The sequence below is a fragment of the Eutrigla gurnardus genome (genome assembly GCF_963514095.1).
Source record: "Eutrigla gurnardus genome assembly, chromosome: 5".
Classification (NCBI taxonomy): domain Eukaryota; kingdom Metazoa; phylum Chordata; class Actinopteri; order Perciformes; family Triglidae; genus Eutrigla; species Eutrigla gurnardus.
The window spans coordinates 24690450-24707217 of NC_139919.1; the positions used below are offsets into that span (position 1 = coordinate 24690450).

The 16768-nt window shown below is 42.3% G+C and overlaps 1 protein-coding gene across 4 annotated transcripts in view; it reads left to right on the forward strand.

Annotated features, from left to right (window-relative positions):
• frmpd3 (FERM and PDZ domain containing 3) overlaps nucleotides 1–14097 on the forward strand; it is a 67520-nt gene extending 53423 nt beyond the window's left edge. Inside the window, exons 6-16 of one of the 4 annotated variants that reach the window (XM_084009039.1) lie at nucleotides 16–120; nucleotides 2986–3093; nucleotides 4837–4968; nucleotides 5479–5598; nucleotides 5777–5913; nucleotides 6452–6578; nucleotides 6916–7005; nucleotides 7109–7288; nucleotides 7536–7671; nucleotides 8352–9236; nucleotides 9992–14097. In XM_084009039.1, the coding sequence (XP_083865165.1) occupies nucleotides 16–120; nucleotides 2986–3093; nucleotides 4837–4968; nucleotides 5479–5598; nucleotides 5777–5913; nucleotides 6452–6578; nucleotides 6916–7005; nucleotides 7109–7288; nucleotides 7536–7671; nucleotides 8352–9236; nucleotides 9992–12807 (4836 nt within the window). In that variant the 3' untranslated portion in view covers nucleotides 12808–14097. Of the gene's footprint in view, nucleotides 1–15; nucleotides 121–2985; nucleotides 3094–4836; nucleotides 4969–5478; nucleotides 5599–5776; nucleotides 5914–6451; nucleotides 6579–6915; nucleotides 7006–7108; nucleotides 7289–7502; nucleotides 7672–8351; nucleotides 9237–9991 lie in introns of all 4 variants that reach the window. The other 3 variants (XM_084009038.1, XM_084009040.1, XM_084009041.1) reach the window with 3 other exon arrangements.
• Nucleotides 14098–16768: the final 2671 nt, after the last annotated feature.

The window sequence follows — 16768 nt, forward strand, 5'->3', positions numbered from 1 at the left end:
TCTTCTTATCCTCAGTCACCTAAGTCTGCCTTCATAAGTGCAGCCAAAAAGGCCCGTCTGCGAACCAACCCGCCTAAAGTGCGCTTTTCAGAGCAAGTGTCCATCAGTGACCCAGACTCAGTAAGTTCAACTAGTCGTGTCTCTCTGTGACATGTGCATGCAGACAAACACTCTTACCCCCCCCCCCCCCCCCCCCTCTCGCCCACTGTGCATTTCTTTTGTTGTGTTGTCAGCAATCGCAGAAGCCTCAAATACCATCTCTCTCTCTCTCCATCCTCTTATGTCAGCCTGAGCTTCTCTACTTTGTATGCGAGCCTTTGGTCCAGTGGTTTGGCCCTGAATAAATTGCTTTCCCTGACTGATTTGAATTCTCACAGGAGCAACCTGAACGTCTTCTCAAGAAGGCATTCACGCATTTTGAAAACAGCTACAATGTCTCTTAAAAATTGTGGACATGTTTGTGGTTGTTGGATCTTTAGGTCCACTCTTATGTGATTGTACATGGCCGACCTGTGTCATACATATATCTCTAATGTGGCTTGGGTTGGTCTATTTCACATTGTCCATTTAAGACCTGCTCTGTGGCATATGTATGAGGTAAGAGACCAATTTATTACTAGGGGATGAGGAGGGCAGATAGAGAGAGTGGAGTTTGTAATTGGAATTGGAATTTTTGCTCAAGGTGTGCTCTTTTTTAATACTCCATATTTATTTATTATTTTTTTTCATTAATAATATTAAAAATAAATCAAATAGCTACACTTTTTGGGGTTTTTTTCTCACTGAACTTATCTCCTGGACTGTTTTCTCTCTTAGAATTATGAATCCAATTGATCACAGCTCAAGAAATAAAACTTAGGGGACTGTTGAGGCAGAGAGGGTGGAACTGCATGACTGGCAAAGATCAGTTGTTTTAGCGACCAACTGCCCAATTCAAGACATTTTTAATCAAGGGCCATATGCTGCTACTGATCATCTGAAGACTAATAAGTGTTGGCCACCTACAGCCTGGTGTTTATTGAGAAAAAGAAAGAGCTGTGATTTGTCTCTCCGAACACTTTCTTTGCATGTGAGAACAGCTTCCACTCACAAACAAGAAGAAAGGTAATGGCTTGTAATGGGATGTGATAGACCAGTTTGTGGCATCTCCTCACTGGTTTCACCTTTACTTTGATGCTGCGACGTGGAGAAAGATCTGTTCACTCATAACTTAAGCTTTAGTCGCTGCAGTCTGCACAGAAGAACAGCTTGTTGGCCCTTCTGAGTACTTAAGTTCTCTAATAACAGACTGTCGGGCATCTGCTGTGGACACTGCTCTCCATTTCAACTAAATGCTGAGATATATTGTTGCAGTAAATTCACATCCTTTTACTGTCATGAGTGACGTCTGCCTACTGCTCTTGCAAATCCAGCCATCAGATAAAGATGCGCAAATAGCCCGGACACATGCTTCTTCTTCTCTTCTTTGGCAGTCCATCGATAACGATGATGACATTGCTCCAAATGTATGGTCAGTTATTGGGGTGTGTTGCGGCGGTGCATAGCCCTGTGGCTGTGCAGGCCAATGCGGGATCCGCAGATTTTGCCACAAGAGAGACAGGGGTAAGTGGCACTGGAGGGTGTGGGCTGGGCTGATGCCTCAGGGCACGTCGTTGTGTCCTCCTCTCTGTGGCTTGCTCCTGAAGGTGAGCGGTACCCTGGTGGCAGGAGGAACTCCAGGTGTTGCGTTCAGCAGCCAGGGACTTAAGTGTTATAGGCGGTATGTTACACTGCTTCAGGAGGGTTTTGAGGTGGTCCTTAAAGCGCTTTTTTAGGGCCCCAGCAGACCTCTGGCCATCCGAAAGTTGGCCGTAGAGAATTTGCAGGGGCAGGCGGTGGGCAGGCATACGGATCACATGCCCAGCCCAGCGTAGGTGTTTCTGCGCAAGGAGCGCGGCGATGCTGGGTGTGTGGGTCCGGTCAAAGATGTCTGAATAGGGCACTCTGTCTTTCCAGGACACACCCCGGATCCTTTGGAGGCAGCTGATGTGGAAGGCCTCTAAGGTCCGAAAATGCCTCTGATAGGGTGTCCAGGTCTCCGAGCCATACAGCAGAATAGAGAGGCAGACTGCCTTGTACACAGCTGCTTTGGTGCAGGTAGTGAGGTTCCTGTCCTGGAAGACCCTGGGGCTGAGCCTGCCAAAGGCAGCAGAGGCCAGACTGATGCAAACCTGGATGTAACTCACTCACTGCCACGCCCCCTTCCTATTGCCAACTGGCCTGAACAAGAACGCACCCACCTCCCCACCCACACACTCGACCTCGACGCCAATTGGTTCGATTTAGTTTTGCCCCAGAATTCGTAGAGTGATTTCATCTGCGGTGCATCTTTGCTACATGCCACATTAAGGCCCTTAAGGTCTATCTTATCACATTAAGATACATCCCTTCCCTCTGATCCCAACTGTGGCCCTTTGAAACTACATAATGGGAAGTGAGTCATTTTCTTAAAAAGCCCTCAGCAAGATTAAAAAAGTGAGAGTGCCCGTCACATCGTATCCTAGCAGGGATGAAGAGAAATGCGTATCATAACTTTTCTTCTAACGAATGCTTTGAGTAACCTTGAATCGGGCCTCTCCTCTTATGCCTCCACTCGCGAAAACTCTGTCATGAATGCTTTCAGTCCCACCATCCAATTTACTTTGCATGGCATGCATATTGAGTGGATAGACTGGAGAAATTGAATAAGCCCTTCTTTGATCCTGATGCAATGCACGGGGTGGGCATCCTAAGGCAGAGTTTTGCACTGGTTTTGAACCACCATGTATTTCTCCATTGTTCTCTGGAAGGATCTTTCTTAACACCGAAAAACAAAGAAACAAAACCCTTTTCCCAACTTGTTTTGCAAAGCAGGGAAATACAATTATAACTGACTGTGATTTTAATTGTACAAATAATTCCTTCTTCACTAAACCAAGCTGTTCTCTCCCTCTCCATCTCTTTCAGACGATGCTCAAGGACGACTCCTTGCTACTCATACCAAATGTGTTGAAGGTGTTCTTGGAGAATGGACAGATTAAGTCCTTTACGTTTGATAGCCGTACCACTGTTAGGGTAGGTATTCAATACTGCTGTGCACATGGCAAAGGCAACTGAATTTCTACGTTGATTAGATTTTTCACATAAAGCAGCAGTAAATCATTTTCATATTAACAATGGATTAAATTCCTTTAATGCATAATGTCCACCCATTGATGAAGCCGCAGGTAATTATCACCAACTCTGCAGTTTCCATTAGTTCTATGGAGGATTTCAGTGCCAAATTTTCTGTTATTGTTCCTTTTCAGTGCATTTTCAGACAAAAAAACTCTTCATGAACATCTACAGTACGTGCCCAGCACCAAATGGCAGACAAAGTTATGATTGACTGGTGAACATAGTGGCGCAGTTAGTGGTTTTTCAGGAGCTGGTAAAATCAAAATACAGACGGAGACTCCAATTGTATGACAGCAAACATTTCTTAATTCCACTATCAGACAACCTTTTAAGGTGATAACAAGTCACAGCTATGTTTAACACGTGAAGCGCTACATCATGTTTGCCAAAATAAAAACAAAAAAAATAGTTTGGCCTACTGTATGTTTAACGTTTAGTCTAATATTATACAGAAAATACACAGGTTATGAGCATATACCATTTTTGATTGTATTAGTTTTTTCCATGATAAAATATAACATTTCTATGTATTTTTAACAACTCACATATCATTTCCTACATGTTGTCAAGGTTTTTAACAATAAATCATCAATAAACATAAATAAACTGAAGTGTCTCCACTTTCAAGTTTATATGCAATAGTAATTGTTTTCAGAATCAAAATTTAAAAGAATCTGCTATCACTTTTAGTTTTTGGAATTTTAAATCTCATCGATCGGATTAAGGCCATGAATTTCCAGACGAATTCAGTCAAACAGAGTTCAGTTCTCTGTCAATGTCGGCCTCTAAAATGAGTCTGACATCTCCGAGCAGACTCATTAAACGGACTATAGATTTGAAAAATCTCTTCTCTTCTCATGGAGGGAGAGTGAGGGAGAAAAGGAGACAGCAGCAGCACTCCTGTCAACCTAATTAAATGGAATTTCAGCATAATAGGAAGCCCCAGATCAATAAAACAATGCCACAGATTAAATCAATGGCACGGATGCCCAGTTGTGTGCCCATTAGACTGTCTGTCAACTAAAGACGCTTTCCTGCAGTATTTTAGGCTTTAATCTATAGCATTCTGTGGCCCTCACAGACGTCATTTGATGCAAAACATGCTGGTCAATACTGTTAAAACTAATTATCCCTGTTTTTCAGACAGTCGTTGCTTGGTCACATCAACAAAGAATGTCAATTAAATTGTTAATGGGGAGCAAAACATTACTGCATATGTTATACAGCTCTTTGAACCTCGACACCGAGACTTCCAAACTAAAGCAACATACCACTACAATAGAATACCTTTTAATGTACATGCCTCTAATGTATTAACAATGCAATGATATTATGAAACCTTACCCTCAGGCATAGCCCTGGGTAAGATTGTGAGTTTCCCCTTAGACAGTGTTCTTTATTTTCGAAAGAGATGAGAAAAGCTCTTCATCATTCACAGATACTGATCTGCACAAGAGCAGACGTTTTCCCTGCACACCTAAAAGGATATCAATTTAACCAACTACCCGATACAAACATGGAGTTAATTCAGGGTGAAAATAGGCTTCATACATCAAGCATACATTTTCGTTGTGACAGAATGTATTCTTACTGTGGAAATGAATTTAAATCTCTAACCAGTTTCCATGCCTCCATTCCCAGGATGTGATCTCCTCCCTGCAGGACCGCCTCTCATTGCGCTACATTGAGCACTTCGCTTTGGTGCTGGAGGCAGGTGGTCTGGACCAGAATCAGAGGCTGCATCCACTGCAGGAAAACCAGCCTCTGACACATGTAAGAGACCCCAAAAGGGAAAATGAAAAATAGGATGGGAGTATAAAGTTGCAGCAACCCCAAGCTAGTGTGACATTTTCTAGGGGCAGGGATTGTGTTTGGTATGGCACTAATGCCTTTCTATTCCGCTTAAACTGATGAAACTGCAACGAAAACAGAGAGCGTTGATGCTATAGGCATCCAATCAATACCACTACCTAAAATCAGATCTGTCCTGATATTTAAACAGAAATTTAGCTTCATATGACAAACATAAACACAAAGCAATATAATTAATCTTCAAATCGTATGTCCTCTATCACTACATAGTGAACTGATACAACATTTGCAATACATCAACTCTCATGCCTCACATTCTGCGCAGAAATAAGTGGCTGCATCAACAGGAGACCTGCCAGTACCCTCGACTGCTTGCAGCTCTACCCTGTTCACCTATGGGAAATGACTGATATGTGTGACTAATGCTTAAGATGTAGTTGGTTATCTGGCTGATCTTGTCTGTTCCCTCAGGTGGTGCACAGAACCTATTTCCAAGGGATGAAGTGCCTGTTCCGCATATGCTTCTTCCCCAAGGACCCTGCAGACCTCCTGAGAAGAGACCCTGCTGCGTTTGAGTATCTCTATATACAGGTAAAGCACTAGATTAAAGGGGGATTTACAAGGAAGTCATTCATTCTTATAACACTGTTGGAGAGCAGGGAGTTAAGCCTTCTTTACAGTTAGAAAGGTTGAATACCTCAAGATGCAATGGAAACGATGACCGCAATCAGCTTTCAGCAACAATTTCAATTTCAACATGTCCTAACAGAGTCGCAATGACGTCATCAAGGAACGCTTTGGCATGGACTGGAAATCTGACATCACGTTACGACTGGCCGCACTCCATATCTACATCACTGTGTCCTCCGCACGGCCCAATCAGAAGATCTCTCTCAAGCATGTCGAGTAAGTCCACAAACTAAATTAGCCTTCAAATTAACTTGTGAGAAATTGCAGAAAGTGATGTATTTTTTACATCATTAATAATTCTGTGTACCATATCAAGGAGCCCCGGTGAAATGTGTTCATTCAGTAACGTCTAAATGATTAATTATTAATCCCAATAGTATTAAAAAGTCAAATTACTCAAGGTTCATTTTCTCTGGGTCGTTACAAGACAAAGAAATCCATTGCTTTGTGAAATTACATCTCTCCCTCAATTTGCTCATTTATTCTTTAAAACCTCAACCTCGCAAGTAATTAGCTATTGCCATCATAACCACAGGAGCAGAACAGATTCACTGTAATGGACTTAGAGTGTCCATGTTAAGCCAGGAGTCAAAGAGGATGTAAGCTTGGCTCACTGTATCTTCCCCGTGGGACAAAAAAAAAAACCTTTGTCATCTCAGTTGCAACTCTTTGCCCAGACTCTGTTTAACCACTCCACTGTTGTTTTTCTTTTGTGTGTATACTCGTCCATCTTTCCCTTTGCTCTTGGTCACAGAAAAGAGTGGGGACTAGAGCCTTTCCTTCCCCTCACTTTGCTTCCAACAGTCAAGGAGAAGAATGTGTGCAAGAGTCTGTCTCAGTTGCTGAAGACCTACCAGCATCCACCACCGTCAGGCAACAAGGTTTCTCCATTTAATAGATATCTAGCATTTCTTTGTTGCAATAATGTTTTAATAATTGTAAATACAGAGCTATTTTCAAACTGCCATCTTGATTACTATTAAAATCTCAACACTTTGCAGCTTCTTTACAGTAGATTTTAATTGACTGACTTATATGATTATATCTGGTTAATAACGAGCCCTTTGTTATTAGGACAAGTCCTTCGTCTCTGTAGATGTAACTGTTGCATAAGACTTTACAATCCACATAAGTGGCTCAACAGTGCCCCCAGGTGGATATGGGAAATGCTGGAGGAGGCTTCCACTCTCAAAGTCTTTTTTATCATTCTGTTGACAGGTCCCTCCTCTCCAAGGGAAGCTGCAGTACATGCGTGTACTCAATGACCTTCCACCTTTTGGTGGCATACTGTTTCACACTGTCGGACTGGTAACTGTCTAAAACTGTGGATTTCGAAAGGTATTATATGATGTTCCAATATGCTGTAGTAAGTAAAAAAAACTAATAATTGCAAACATCTTGTGTTCTGCAGGATGAGAAACAATCGGCTACAACACTACTGGTGGGTCCTCGACATGGTATTAGTCATGTGATTGACCTGAAAAACAACCTCACGACAGTTCTGGCCGAGTTCAGTCGGGTTGTCAAGATCCAGCTCTACCGAGAGAGCCAGGGTGTGGCTCGTGTGGAGGTTACAATCCACGAGGCCAAGGTATTGCAACACAGTCTCTAAAGATGCATATGTATAATTACATCTGATAATGACACTCTGTTTTGCAGAAGGGGAAATCTCTTTAGATGTGTAGTTTCCATTTTCACATAATAAATTATACAATTATTCAAACTATTCAACAATTTTATACATTTTATTTTATCAGGTCATTACAAAATGAACAGGCAATACTCATTGCCTGTCCCCTAAATAGTCTCCTAATTCCCCTCCCTACCACCCCCTGCAGCCCCTGGTTCTACTCATGGAATGGCCTGATGCCAGTAACTTTGCATGCCTCATCTCTGGCTACTACAAACTGTTTGTAGACCCTAAACGGACCATCTACTTCCGGACCCCTGGTCAGTCTCAACTGACCAAGGCAGGTATGTTGACTTGTCCGGGTGACATTTTGAACACATGCTCCAATTTCGCAATATACATAAAATGTGAAACAAATATTATTTAAAAAAACATTGTTTGTTTTAAATGATAATACAAGACATTCTTAGCATACATTTAGAGTTGTATATGTGTCTTTCAGCATCATATTAGAATTTGCATGTCTGGCAATATTTGGTAATCTTCAGTTATGTTCAGTATACATGGACATTGGTCTGCTTCTTCATTGGCTTCATTACCTGAAACCAGGTTACCCTGGACTTACCATCCCATGGCATCCTCTGCTGTCTCTCATTTCAATCTGACGGGATGCACCATGTTTCTTTTCCCCCACACAAGATAGATTAACATTGTGGAATTTTTACAGCTACTTTGTTTTTTCTTTAACTGCAATCTTAAATACTGTTCAAACATGAACAGATCCTCTGCCATCTGCTGTCTCAACCTGTAGTCCACATACAAGAAGGATCATCCTACCATCACATTCCACCAGAATCTAACCTTCCAACCTCAAACAAACTCGACTTTCAACATCCATCTCTGACATAACAAATAATCCCCATGTGACCACCAGCTGTCGCCTCTGTTTTCCCATCTGGACTTCTCTATCACCACCAGTTTTTAACACCTCAACTTTCCACTGCTCTGGTAATTCTATCCTCAGATTACAGAAGCTCCCACCATGCTCACCCACGTTCTGGGGCAACCAACTTGCCAAGTGGAGGGCGACGAGGGGACGAGAGGGAAAGCTCACACAGGGAGTCTGGGTCCTCAAGGGCCCTAGTTCCAGCAGAACCTCAACATCTGGGGCTGTGTCATGTCCACCTTCGAGAACAACAACAATTTCAAGAGCTCCAAACGCACGCTGAAGCTGACCTGGACATCAATGAAAACTTTATTACCCATGAGCCTCCTGGGCGGCCCCGCACTAAATCAGACCCCACCCAGCAGAGTACAGAAGAAATCGCTGCAGTTTTAGAGAAACCAGCAGTGGAGATTGCGGGATTCAGAACCCGAGCCCAAACAATGGGTCAAACCCAGAAACCTTCACGATACTTCTGTGACTCCTGCAAAGCCAGACATAGGGCAGAGGGTCTGTCAACAGCAGGGAACAGTAGTGGGAGCTCGGGGAAACACTGTTCCATTGGTTGTGCCTCCCGAGATGGATGTGCTGTTGACCTCATGGCCCTACCGCCCCCGGGGAATGAAGAGGAGGATGAGCCTGATTGTGGTGGAGAGAAACTGCAACTACCACCACCTGCTATTGCTGCCCCACCACCTGGCTTCAGGGACAACAGTTCAGACGAGGATGACCCAAAGAGAGGGAGGAAGGTTCGAACCAGTGCCAGCCTAGGATTCACGTCTGGGAAGCTGGCCCAAGCCAAGGAAGATGTGCCTGTGACATTAATCGATAATGTGGCCACGAGAACAGTCCGAGATCATGCCCAGGAGCTTGATGACGCTCTGGTGTCCACCTTACAGGCACTAGAGGCTTTGGCAGCCTCTGAGGACTACCCCCATCACCCTCAACAGCCAACACAGACTGCAGGTCAACCACCTCAGTCATGCCACGGCCCATATCTCACAAACAGTATTAACAGCAGTACTGATCCAATAGTTTTCCAACGTCTTACCTTTTTAAGTATATTTGCAGTAAATCATTTTTATTATCTTGTGAAATGGCAAGGAAATCCTGCAATCTCTTGTGCTTGCAATGCAATAACAGCAAAAACAACAAAGAAATTAAGGTAGAAGGTTCAAGACAACCTCCTACATGATGCTGAACAAACTGAGCATTAACCAAAACTAGAATGATATTAAAGTCGTGCTGAAAATATTATGGACAGTGGAAGCGACAACAACAGCTGACAATTTCACAATGTTGTGTATCTTAAAAACCTTTTTAAAAAAAAACCTTTTGTCAAAAATAAACTGCGTTGTAAATGACAAATTGACAACCACATTTGTTGTATTTTATGAACATCTGAAATTTGCTAGTCTTTGCTAGCACAATTCTCAAGTACACACCTCTACATGGAAAGGCTTTAGTTATTTAAAATTGGGTGAGGAAAGCCACTGGTTGATGGGGGGGTTCATCATTTTGGGGATTAAATTAAAACTGTTCCAAAAGAATCCCTTGTTCAAAAGATATTATGAATAATTATTGTGATTGTGATAAATAAACCCAACTGAAAATAGTTTGACAACAGTAAAACACCACTATATTATATTAATATTTATGTGCTGTAATGTTTGTTGTTTCTTGATTATCCTAACAGTGTGCTATGTTGCCTTCCTCCTCAGGGCTGATTGTCTTAGCCGCCATTACACCTGAGTCATCATTGGACTCAGGCCATGAGACCAACTCCTCTGAATTGACTGATGTTTCTGAGATGATGTCGGCTATGAAGCAGAACCAGAACCAGGCCTACCTGCTGGCTCACCATATCAACAAAGAACGTATTCTCTGCCGTCGTGACTTTCCCCTGGCTATCCCTGGCTGTACTGCAAAGACCATAGGGACTGGGGCCTTCTCTGTGGGCCAGATTCGTGCTGGCTGTCCACCCAAGCAAGTTATCCTCAGCAAGACCGTTCCCTTTAAAGTCAGTCCCAGTCAAGACTCTGCAGTACTCAGTGTGGTGACAGAGCAGGGGGGCAAACAAGAGACTCAAAGTGAACAGAAAGCAGAAATGAAAGCAAACTTTGAGTCCACCAAAGCTAATACCCCTGATCACCCCAAGTCACCTGAAAAAGTGTCTGGTGTTTCTATGACCGCTCCGGTCAGTAAAGATCAGACGTTATCAAATTATTCTGGGGAGACACTGAGCCACAATAATTTGGAGGATTTAAAGGGGAAGACAACAACACCTCTTAATACAGACCTTAGCAAAAAAGCCTTACCTATCCTCCTACCTGTGGAAAGAACTGCCTCTGCCAAGATTTCTCCAACTATTATGTGCCAAGATGCCAAGACTGCCTCTAGTGAGACCATGAAGCCTTCAAGCTCTACAGAACTTTTGCCAGTTGATGACCTTTTCTGCACATGCCCAGTGCAACAGGAGACTGGGCCTCAACTAAGATTAAAAGACCAACAGGTTCAGAATATTGTAATGTTTCAATCCTCCTCCCCCACAGACGATGAGCGTCTTCGGGCCAAAGGCCTCCAGCTTGCTAACAGCAAGGAAAATGCAGTCAGAGTATTGGCAGAGCCTATTTTGTCAAAACCCAGCCCTCAAATACAAACCAAGTACTCCCCTCGCTTGCCTGTAAAAGGCGAGAAAAATGAGGTAGCTGAAACTAAGACAGAGGGTGCCCAGGGTAAATCTCACCCTGAGTCAGAGAAATGCCCCATAAAATCCCTACCTATTTTAGATGATCTAACACCTAGCCACTCTGCAGATAAGGTCTCCACTCTCCCAGCCAGAGAATCAAAGAAGCAAGGCAGTGGTAAGGCGAAGTCCCAGCGTAGTGCTCCTTTCTTAAGTTTTAGAAACCTTCTTTCAGCTACGTTCCCAGCAAGGATGCGAAGAGAAACAGATGAGCGAAGGGCTCAATTGCAGAAAGTCCGCCAATATGAACTAGAATTCTTAGAGGAGCTGCTGAAACCTAAGTCATCCCAGGGAGATTTATTGCCCCAGGGATCCTCACCTGTTCCCTCAGGCACACCTTGTGCCTGCCAGCTGCGCACCAGCCCTGTCCTAAAGGCACCAGGTATCTCCAGGGAGCAGAGACGCAGCTGTGACTGTAAGCGAATGTGTAGGGGCATGCGACTACCTGACACTCCAGTTGGATCCACAACAGAGACACAACACAGAGGCCGAGAGAGACCAGAGAGACCACTCTCAAAAACCCCTCCAACAGTCTCCAAAGCATCTCACACCCAAGGTGCTTCAAGGAGACCTCAGACATTAGAGATCAAGACCACACGAATACGCTCTACCAGTCTGGAGTCAAGAGAGCCTAGGGGAGAGCAAGGTTCCTGCTTGCCCACCTGTACTTCTCAAACAGATTGCATGGGAGCACCGGAATATAAGAAGCTCCAACGGCGATACAGCATTGGAGAGCTGGATAACAACACAAGCATGCCTGTGTATGCTGAGGTGAGGCCCAAAGCCAAGAGTCTTGAGAAGGAGATGGAGAGAGTGAGGGCCACAGGGCTGAGGCTCCCCACGCCAGTAGAGCCAGTCCATACTCAGTCTCACCTGGTAGAGGGGAAGGGGAAAAAGGGTGTGTTTTTCATTCAGGGAGAAGAGCTACTGCGTGAAAATAAAGAAGGGACTAGCGAGGTCCTGCTGACCCTACCCAGTGAAGACAGTGATGACAAGGATAAATGCTGCTCATTCTGTTTCTGCTACAGGAAGTGTGACACAGCAGATGAAAGCAGTGAGAAGGACGAGCTCTCATACTCCATACCCCTTCAGGTCCTTCCCGGTATGGAACTGGACTCACGTACCTTTCCTGTAGTGAGCAAAACACTCCAGGTTCTTGATGCAGAGGACTGCAGTGGGGAGGAAGAGGAGGTGGAGGAGGAGGAAGAGGAGGAGCCACAGACACAGGAGATTGACCTAAGAGCCTGTGGTACAATGGAGGGGAGCCTGGCACGGGTACAGGCTCTCCAGGGGAAATGTTTCAGCTTGCCTGATGGTTTCCTTAATGCCCAGTTGGATGCTAATGAGTTGCTAGCTATTCTGCGTCAGTGTGCTAACAGCCCACAAGCTGAGGGTGAGGCTCGTCTTCAGTCCTCACAAATTGCAGAGTACAAACAGGAGCTGGCTGTACGCTTCAAAGAATTCAGAGCATCTTGTCGACGAGTGGCAAGTGTTGAAAAAAGCCCAACACGCATGCTTGCTGTTGTCACAGCCAGCTTTCAAGTGTTGTGTGAACTAACTCAGACCTTCATCAAGTTGGTCAGAGGGGTTCGTTCAGAAACCCAAAGGCTTCAGCTGTTGAGAAAAGTTGAGGAAGTAGCTATCAACTACACTTTGCTTCTGCGTGCAGCAGAAGAATCAATGGGACACTCAAGCAGCTTGCCGACAAAGACAGTGAGCCCTCAAGTTTCCTCCAACACCAATAACATGAGTTCACTCACTCGACCCATCAAAACTCTGCCTGCCCAGTAAGAATACATCTGGCAGTGACGAACAGTCCAGAATGTGGGTGGCCACTCTTATTAAAATGTATTATTTGTTTATTGTTTACATTTTTTACAAGACATGCAATTATTCATCCTCAGTAAAAAAAAAACTGCAATGCAGCTGTTCCATCCCATGTTTACAGGCCCTGAGGTAGCCTTGAGGATGTTGTTTTGAAATATAAAGATACACCAAACTAATGCACAATGGAATAAGAACCCTATAACAGACTGGGTGATACAGGGCTAATCACCGTCTATCAATATCCACAATATACATAAGTCATTATAGTATAATATTTTATATGTAATGTATATTTGAGTTGTGTCTACTTAGCAAATAATAAAGTTTTGTGAAGAAAAAAGTGAAGAATATATTTGAAATGTATTGCGTTAAGAGAAGTATAAAGATTATAATAAATCATCAGAAATAAATGTATGCTCTGGACAAAAAATCCTTCAGAGAACTCGCCAAGTAGCGACTTCTGTAAATTGCATAGTCCAAAGCGTTGGCTGGTTAGATGGTGACGTGTTTGTTTGTTGAATTTATTAACTGTTGTAACGCAAAATGGAGATCTCTGTTGGCTATAGTGACAATGTCTGGCGTAGTGGTACAAGAGTAAAACATGTAAGTGACAGTGTTGGAGAATGAAAACCGCTGAAAGACAAGTATGACATTTCAAACTATATTGACTAACAGAAGCCCATTCTCTCACTATGACAATGCAGATGAAACACACCTGATCTGGGCAGACAATGTAGCAGAGACCCAAGTCACAGTCTTATCCACTACACAGTAATGAGTGTTGCTTCCTCACTCAGCTGTAGAGAAGTTGAACCCACACTGTACTTAATAACGCACAGAGTGTATTTTAACACCATCACATGGCTCACTTGCAACTCACTTGTTCTGAATCATATTTTTAAAAATATAGCCTTCCACTTGCAAGTGGATAAGCTTGTCACTATAGAATTTTGCACAAACTCTGAAATTAGCTCTGAAGTTGAAATGTATCTTTTAATGTTTGATTAAGTGTTTTTTATTCACTCTGCTGCTGAAAACCTCACTTGAGTCCACACCACCAGTTTTACATTATTCACCACCTCAAAGCTAAAGCGTACCAGTTTCAAAAGGATCCTTTGTTTTTATTCAGGTTTTCGGATACAGTATAAACTAATTTGCTTTCTATGTGCTGTTATACATTGTGCAATCTAGCAAATATATAAGAAACACACAAAGTAGTTTTCTATGTATTTTAATAAAACTAACACATCTGTTTCCTGTCTGAAATCTTCTTTGTGTCTCATCCTCTTGTTCTTCCTGGAAATTAATCAGAGAGAGTTTATATGTACTGGCCTAACGTGTATAATGGACACACTGTTAAAAGAAAGTGTTGTGAAACCTAATTGATCGTGACAACTGGCCTGCCACAATGCTAAAGATAAGAAACACATTATTGCTCTTTCTTACACAAATGTATTGGTCAGTCCTTTGGGATATAACACGGTTGTCGAACGGACCTCAAAGGGTTTGTAAAATACTGTATATTGTGTAAATATCCAGCCTAAATAAAGGTATTTTACTGTTGGTGGCAAGAAACTAATTGTAGGACACTAAATGCCATACTATGCATACTTGCAAATGTTCAATATTTGGTAAACACTGTAAATCAATGGTGGTGGCGTAGGGTGGGTGTGTCATTTAAAAAAGATTCTAGCCAAATTATAGCCTTGTATTGCTGTAAATCTGAGCGACTTTATCCTTTTTCATCTGCGGCTTTGATGATTCATTGTTAATATGTCTGCTCCCCGCACTGTAACACTTTCATTTTACACTGAGGACTTGACCTTCAATATTTTCAGAACACATTTGTAGTGTTTGTAAGCACTCTCTTTTAATGGTTTGTCCTCCACTGTTGATGTGGCATTTTCCATAATCATATGCAGCGTTTTCTCTTTCACTGTACTGCATGTTTTCCTTCACATACTAGACTTTCAGGGGTAAATACTTTGACCATTGAAGGTGATGATACTGTTTGTACAGATAATTTTCCAGTTCTAAAGTGGAAAAACAGGCAACAATGAAAGGCTGTGGTGGCAATATGTTAATGTTTTGCAAATGATATTCAGTATGAAAATGTATTGTTCTACACTGTAAATGTAAATAGTAAGATACGATATTTGAGACACTTTTAAAATATTACCTGTAACGTTAAGATTTATCCAAACTCTTCACTCTTTTGTAAAAAGAAAAAGATAAAACATGTCTGTAAGTTAATTATTTATAGTAGTAATGTAACATAGAGACTAATAGCAAAACATATATTTTAATGAGCATATTACCAGTATAAAAGCATGGGACATGTTTATTTTTATAAACAAAAATATCAGACAATGTTCTCTCATCAACACTTGAACAGTTTAACATTCTGGTAAACATTTTCTGTGGTTGTCATTGTTCTGTTGTTTTGCTAAACTGTGTGGATTTGTCCCTGTTTCATTCACACAACGAGCCCGCCATGGCTTAATCCATTGTTTCTTTCTGTGCACCTATTCATCCCTGTCTTTATTTACTGTCAATGATCTTGTCGTCACTGTGGTCTTGTCTGTGTACAAAGTTAACTCATGTTTTACGAGCAATAAAGTATATTATATAAACTCTTCAGAGAATTTGCAAATGACATTGCATGCAGTAAACTTGCGGTAGAAAGCAGAGCGTCCGTTAGAATGACTTATGTCATGTGAAAGATACATTTTTTCAGAAACGTCTCTCTTGCTGCAGCCAGCAGGTTCTTGCTGCTGTGGCCGAATCATTTATTTGCCTCTGGCAAAAACTGATGTTGTTTCAACAGTGTAAACCCTAACACAACACCAACCATCAACAGTACAAGAGGTTTCATGTTGTTTACATTTTAGATAGGTTTACTTTAAATGTGTTTTGTGTGTTATTCATATTATTCCTAAGCAAGCAGACTGAAGCTGAGCCAACCAACAGAGAGGGAACTTCTTTGCCAAAAACACTGCAATAAAGTTATGGTAATTTTCAAAACTGGAAACAGGAAAGGCAATCCACAACAACTGCAATGGCCTGTGGGTATCAGAGATATCTCCTCATTTTGCAAAGCAGTCAAAGGTAAACATACAGTAATATGCCAATGTAATAGTTAATAGGCTGTACTGACAGTAGACATTAGGACATGTAATAGGAAAAGCACAGGGGTAAAACAAACAAAATACATAAATAAATATAATTTAGTTAAATCAGTGTCAGGCTCTTGATGATAGTGTGCACTTGGATGAATTACAGCCATTAATGTTGTCAGTAATAACTGTGGTTTTCTTACGATGATGGGTCAAATGTCTGCAGTGAAAAGGCATTTACTTACTGCTTTTGGTGATGCACATCTATTATAGCCCCAATGTCGGCCATGATGTCTCTGAGGTCCTGAAGGGAGTTCCAGCCAGGTACTTGGGTCTCTGCCAAAATAACAAAGTTAGATTCAGCTTTAATGACAACACAGTGGGAGAGCGGTTGCATTACCTCTGAGTATGGACTGGCTAAATGCTATATCCAACACCAAATATCTCAAGTAGAGCAAAATATGGACAATTTCTTGGCCTTCACATTCACCACATTGCCCTGGACATGTCAGGAAAGGTGGTGGTTTTCATTTCCAGCAGACCCACATTCGATAGTCATTCTCCCACGGCGAATGTTTTTTACATGTCACAGCAGAAAAAGCAGCAGCTAATAACATTAAAGATGGCTCAGTTCCAGTATGTGTCCTAGTAAGCTATTCCAGGGAGCCAGCATGTAGGCCTACAACACCAGGGAATTTAATGGGGGTTTACAAACACTAACATTACCTTCACGCCAATATCCGTGTTCGTATTAAACCATTTAGAAAACACACTACTTATTTAAGGAGGTAACAACACGTACAACGGAA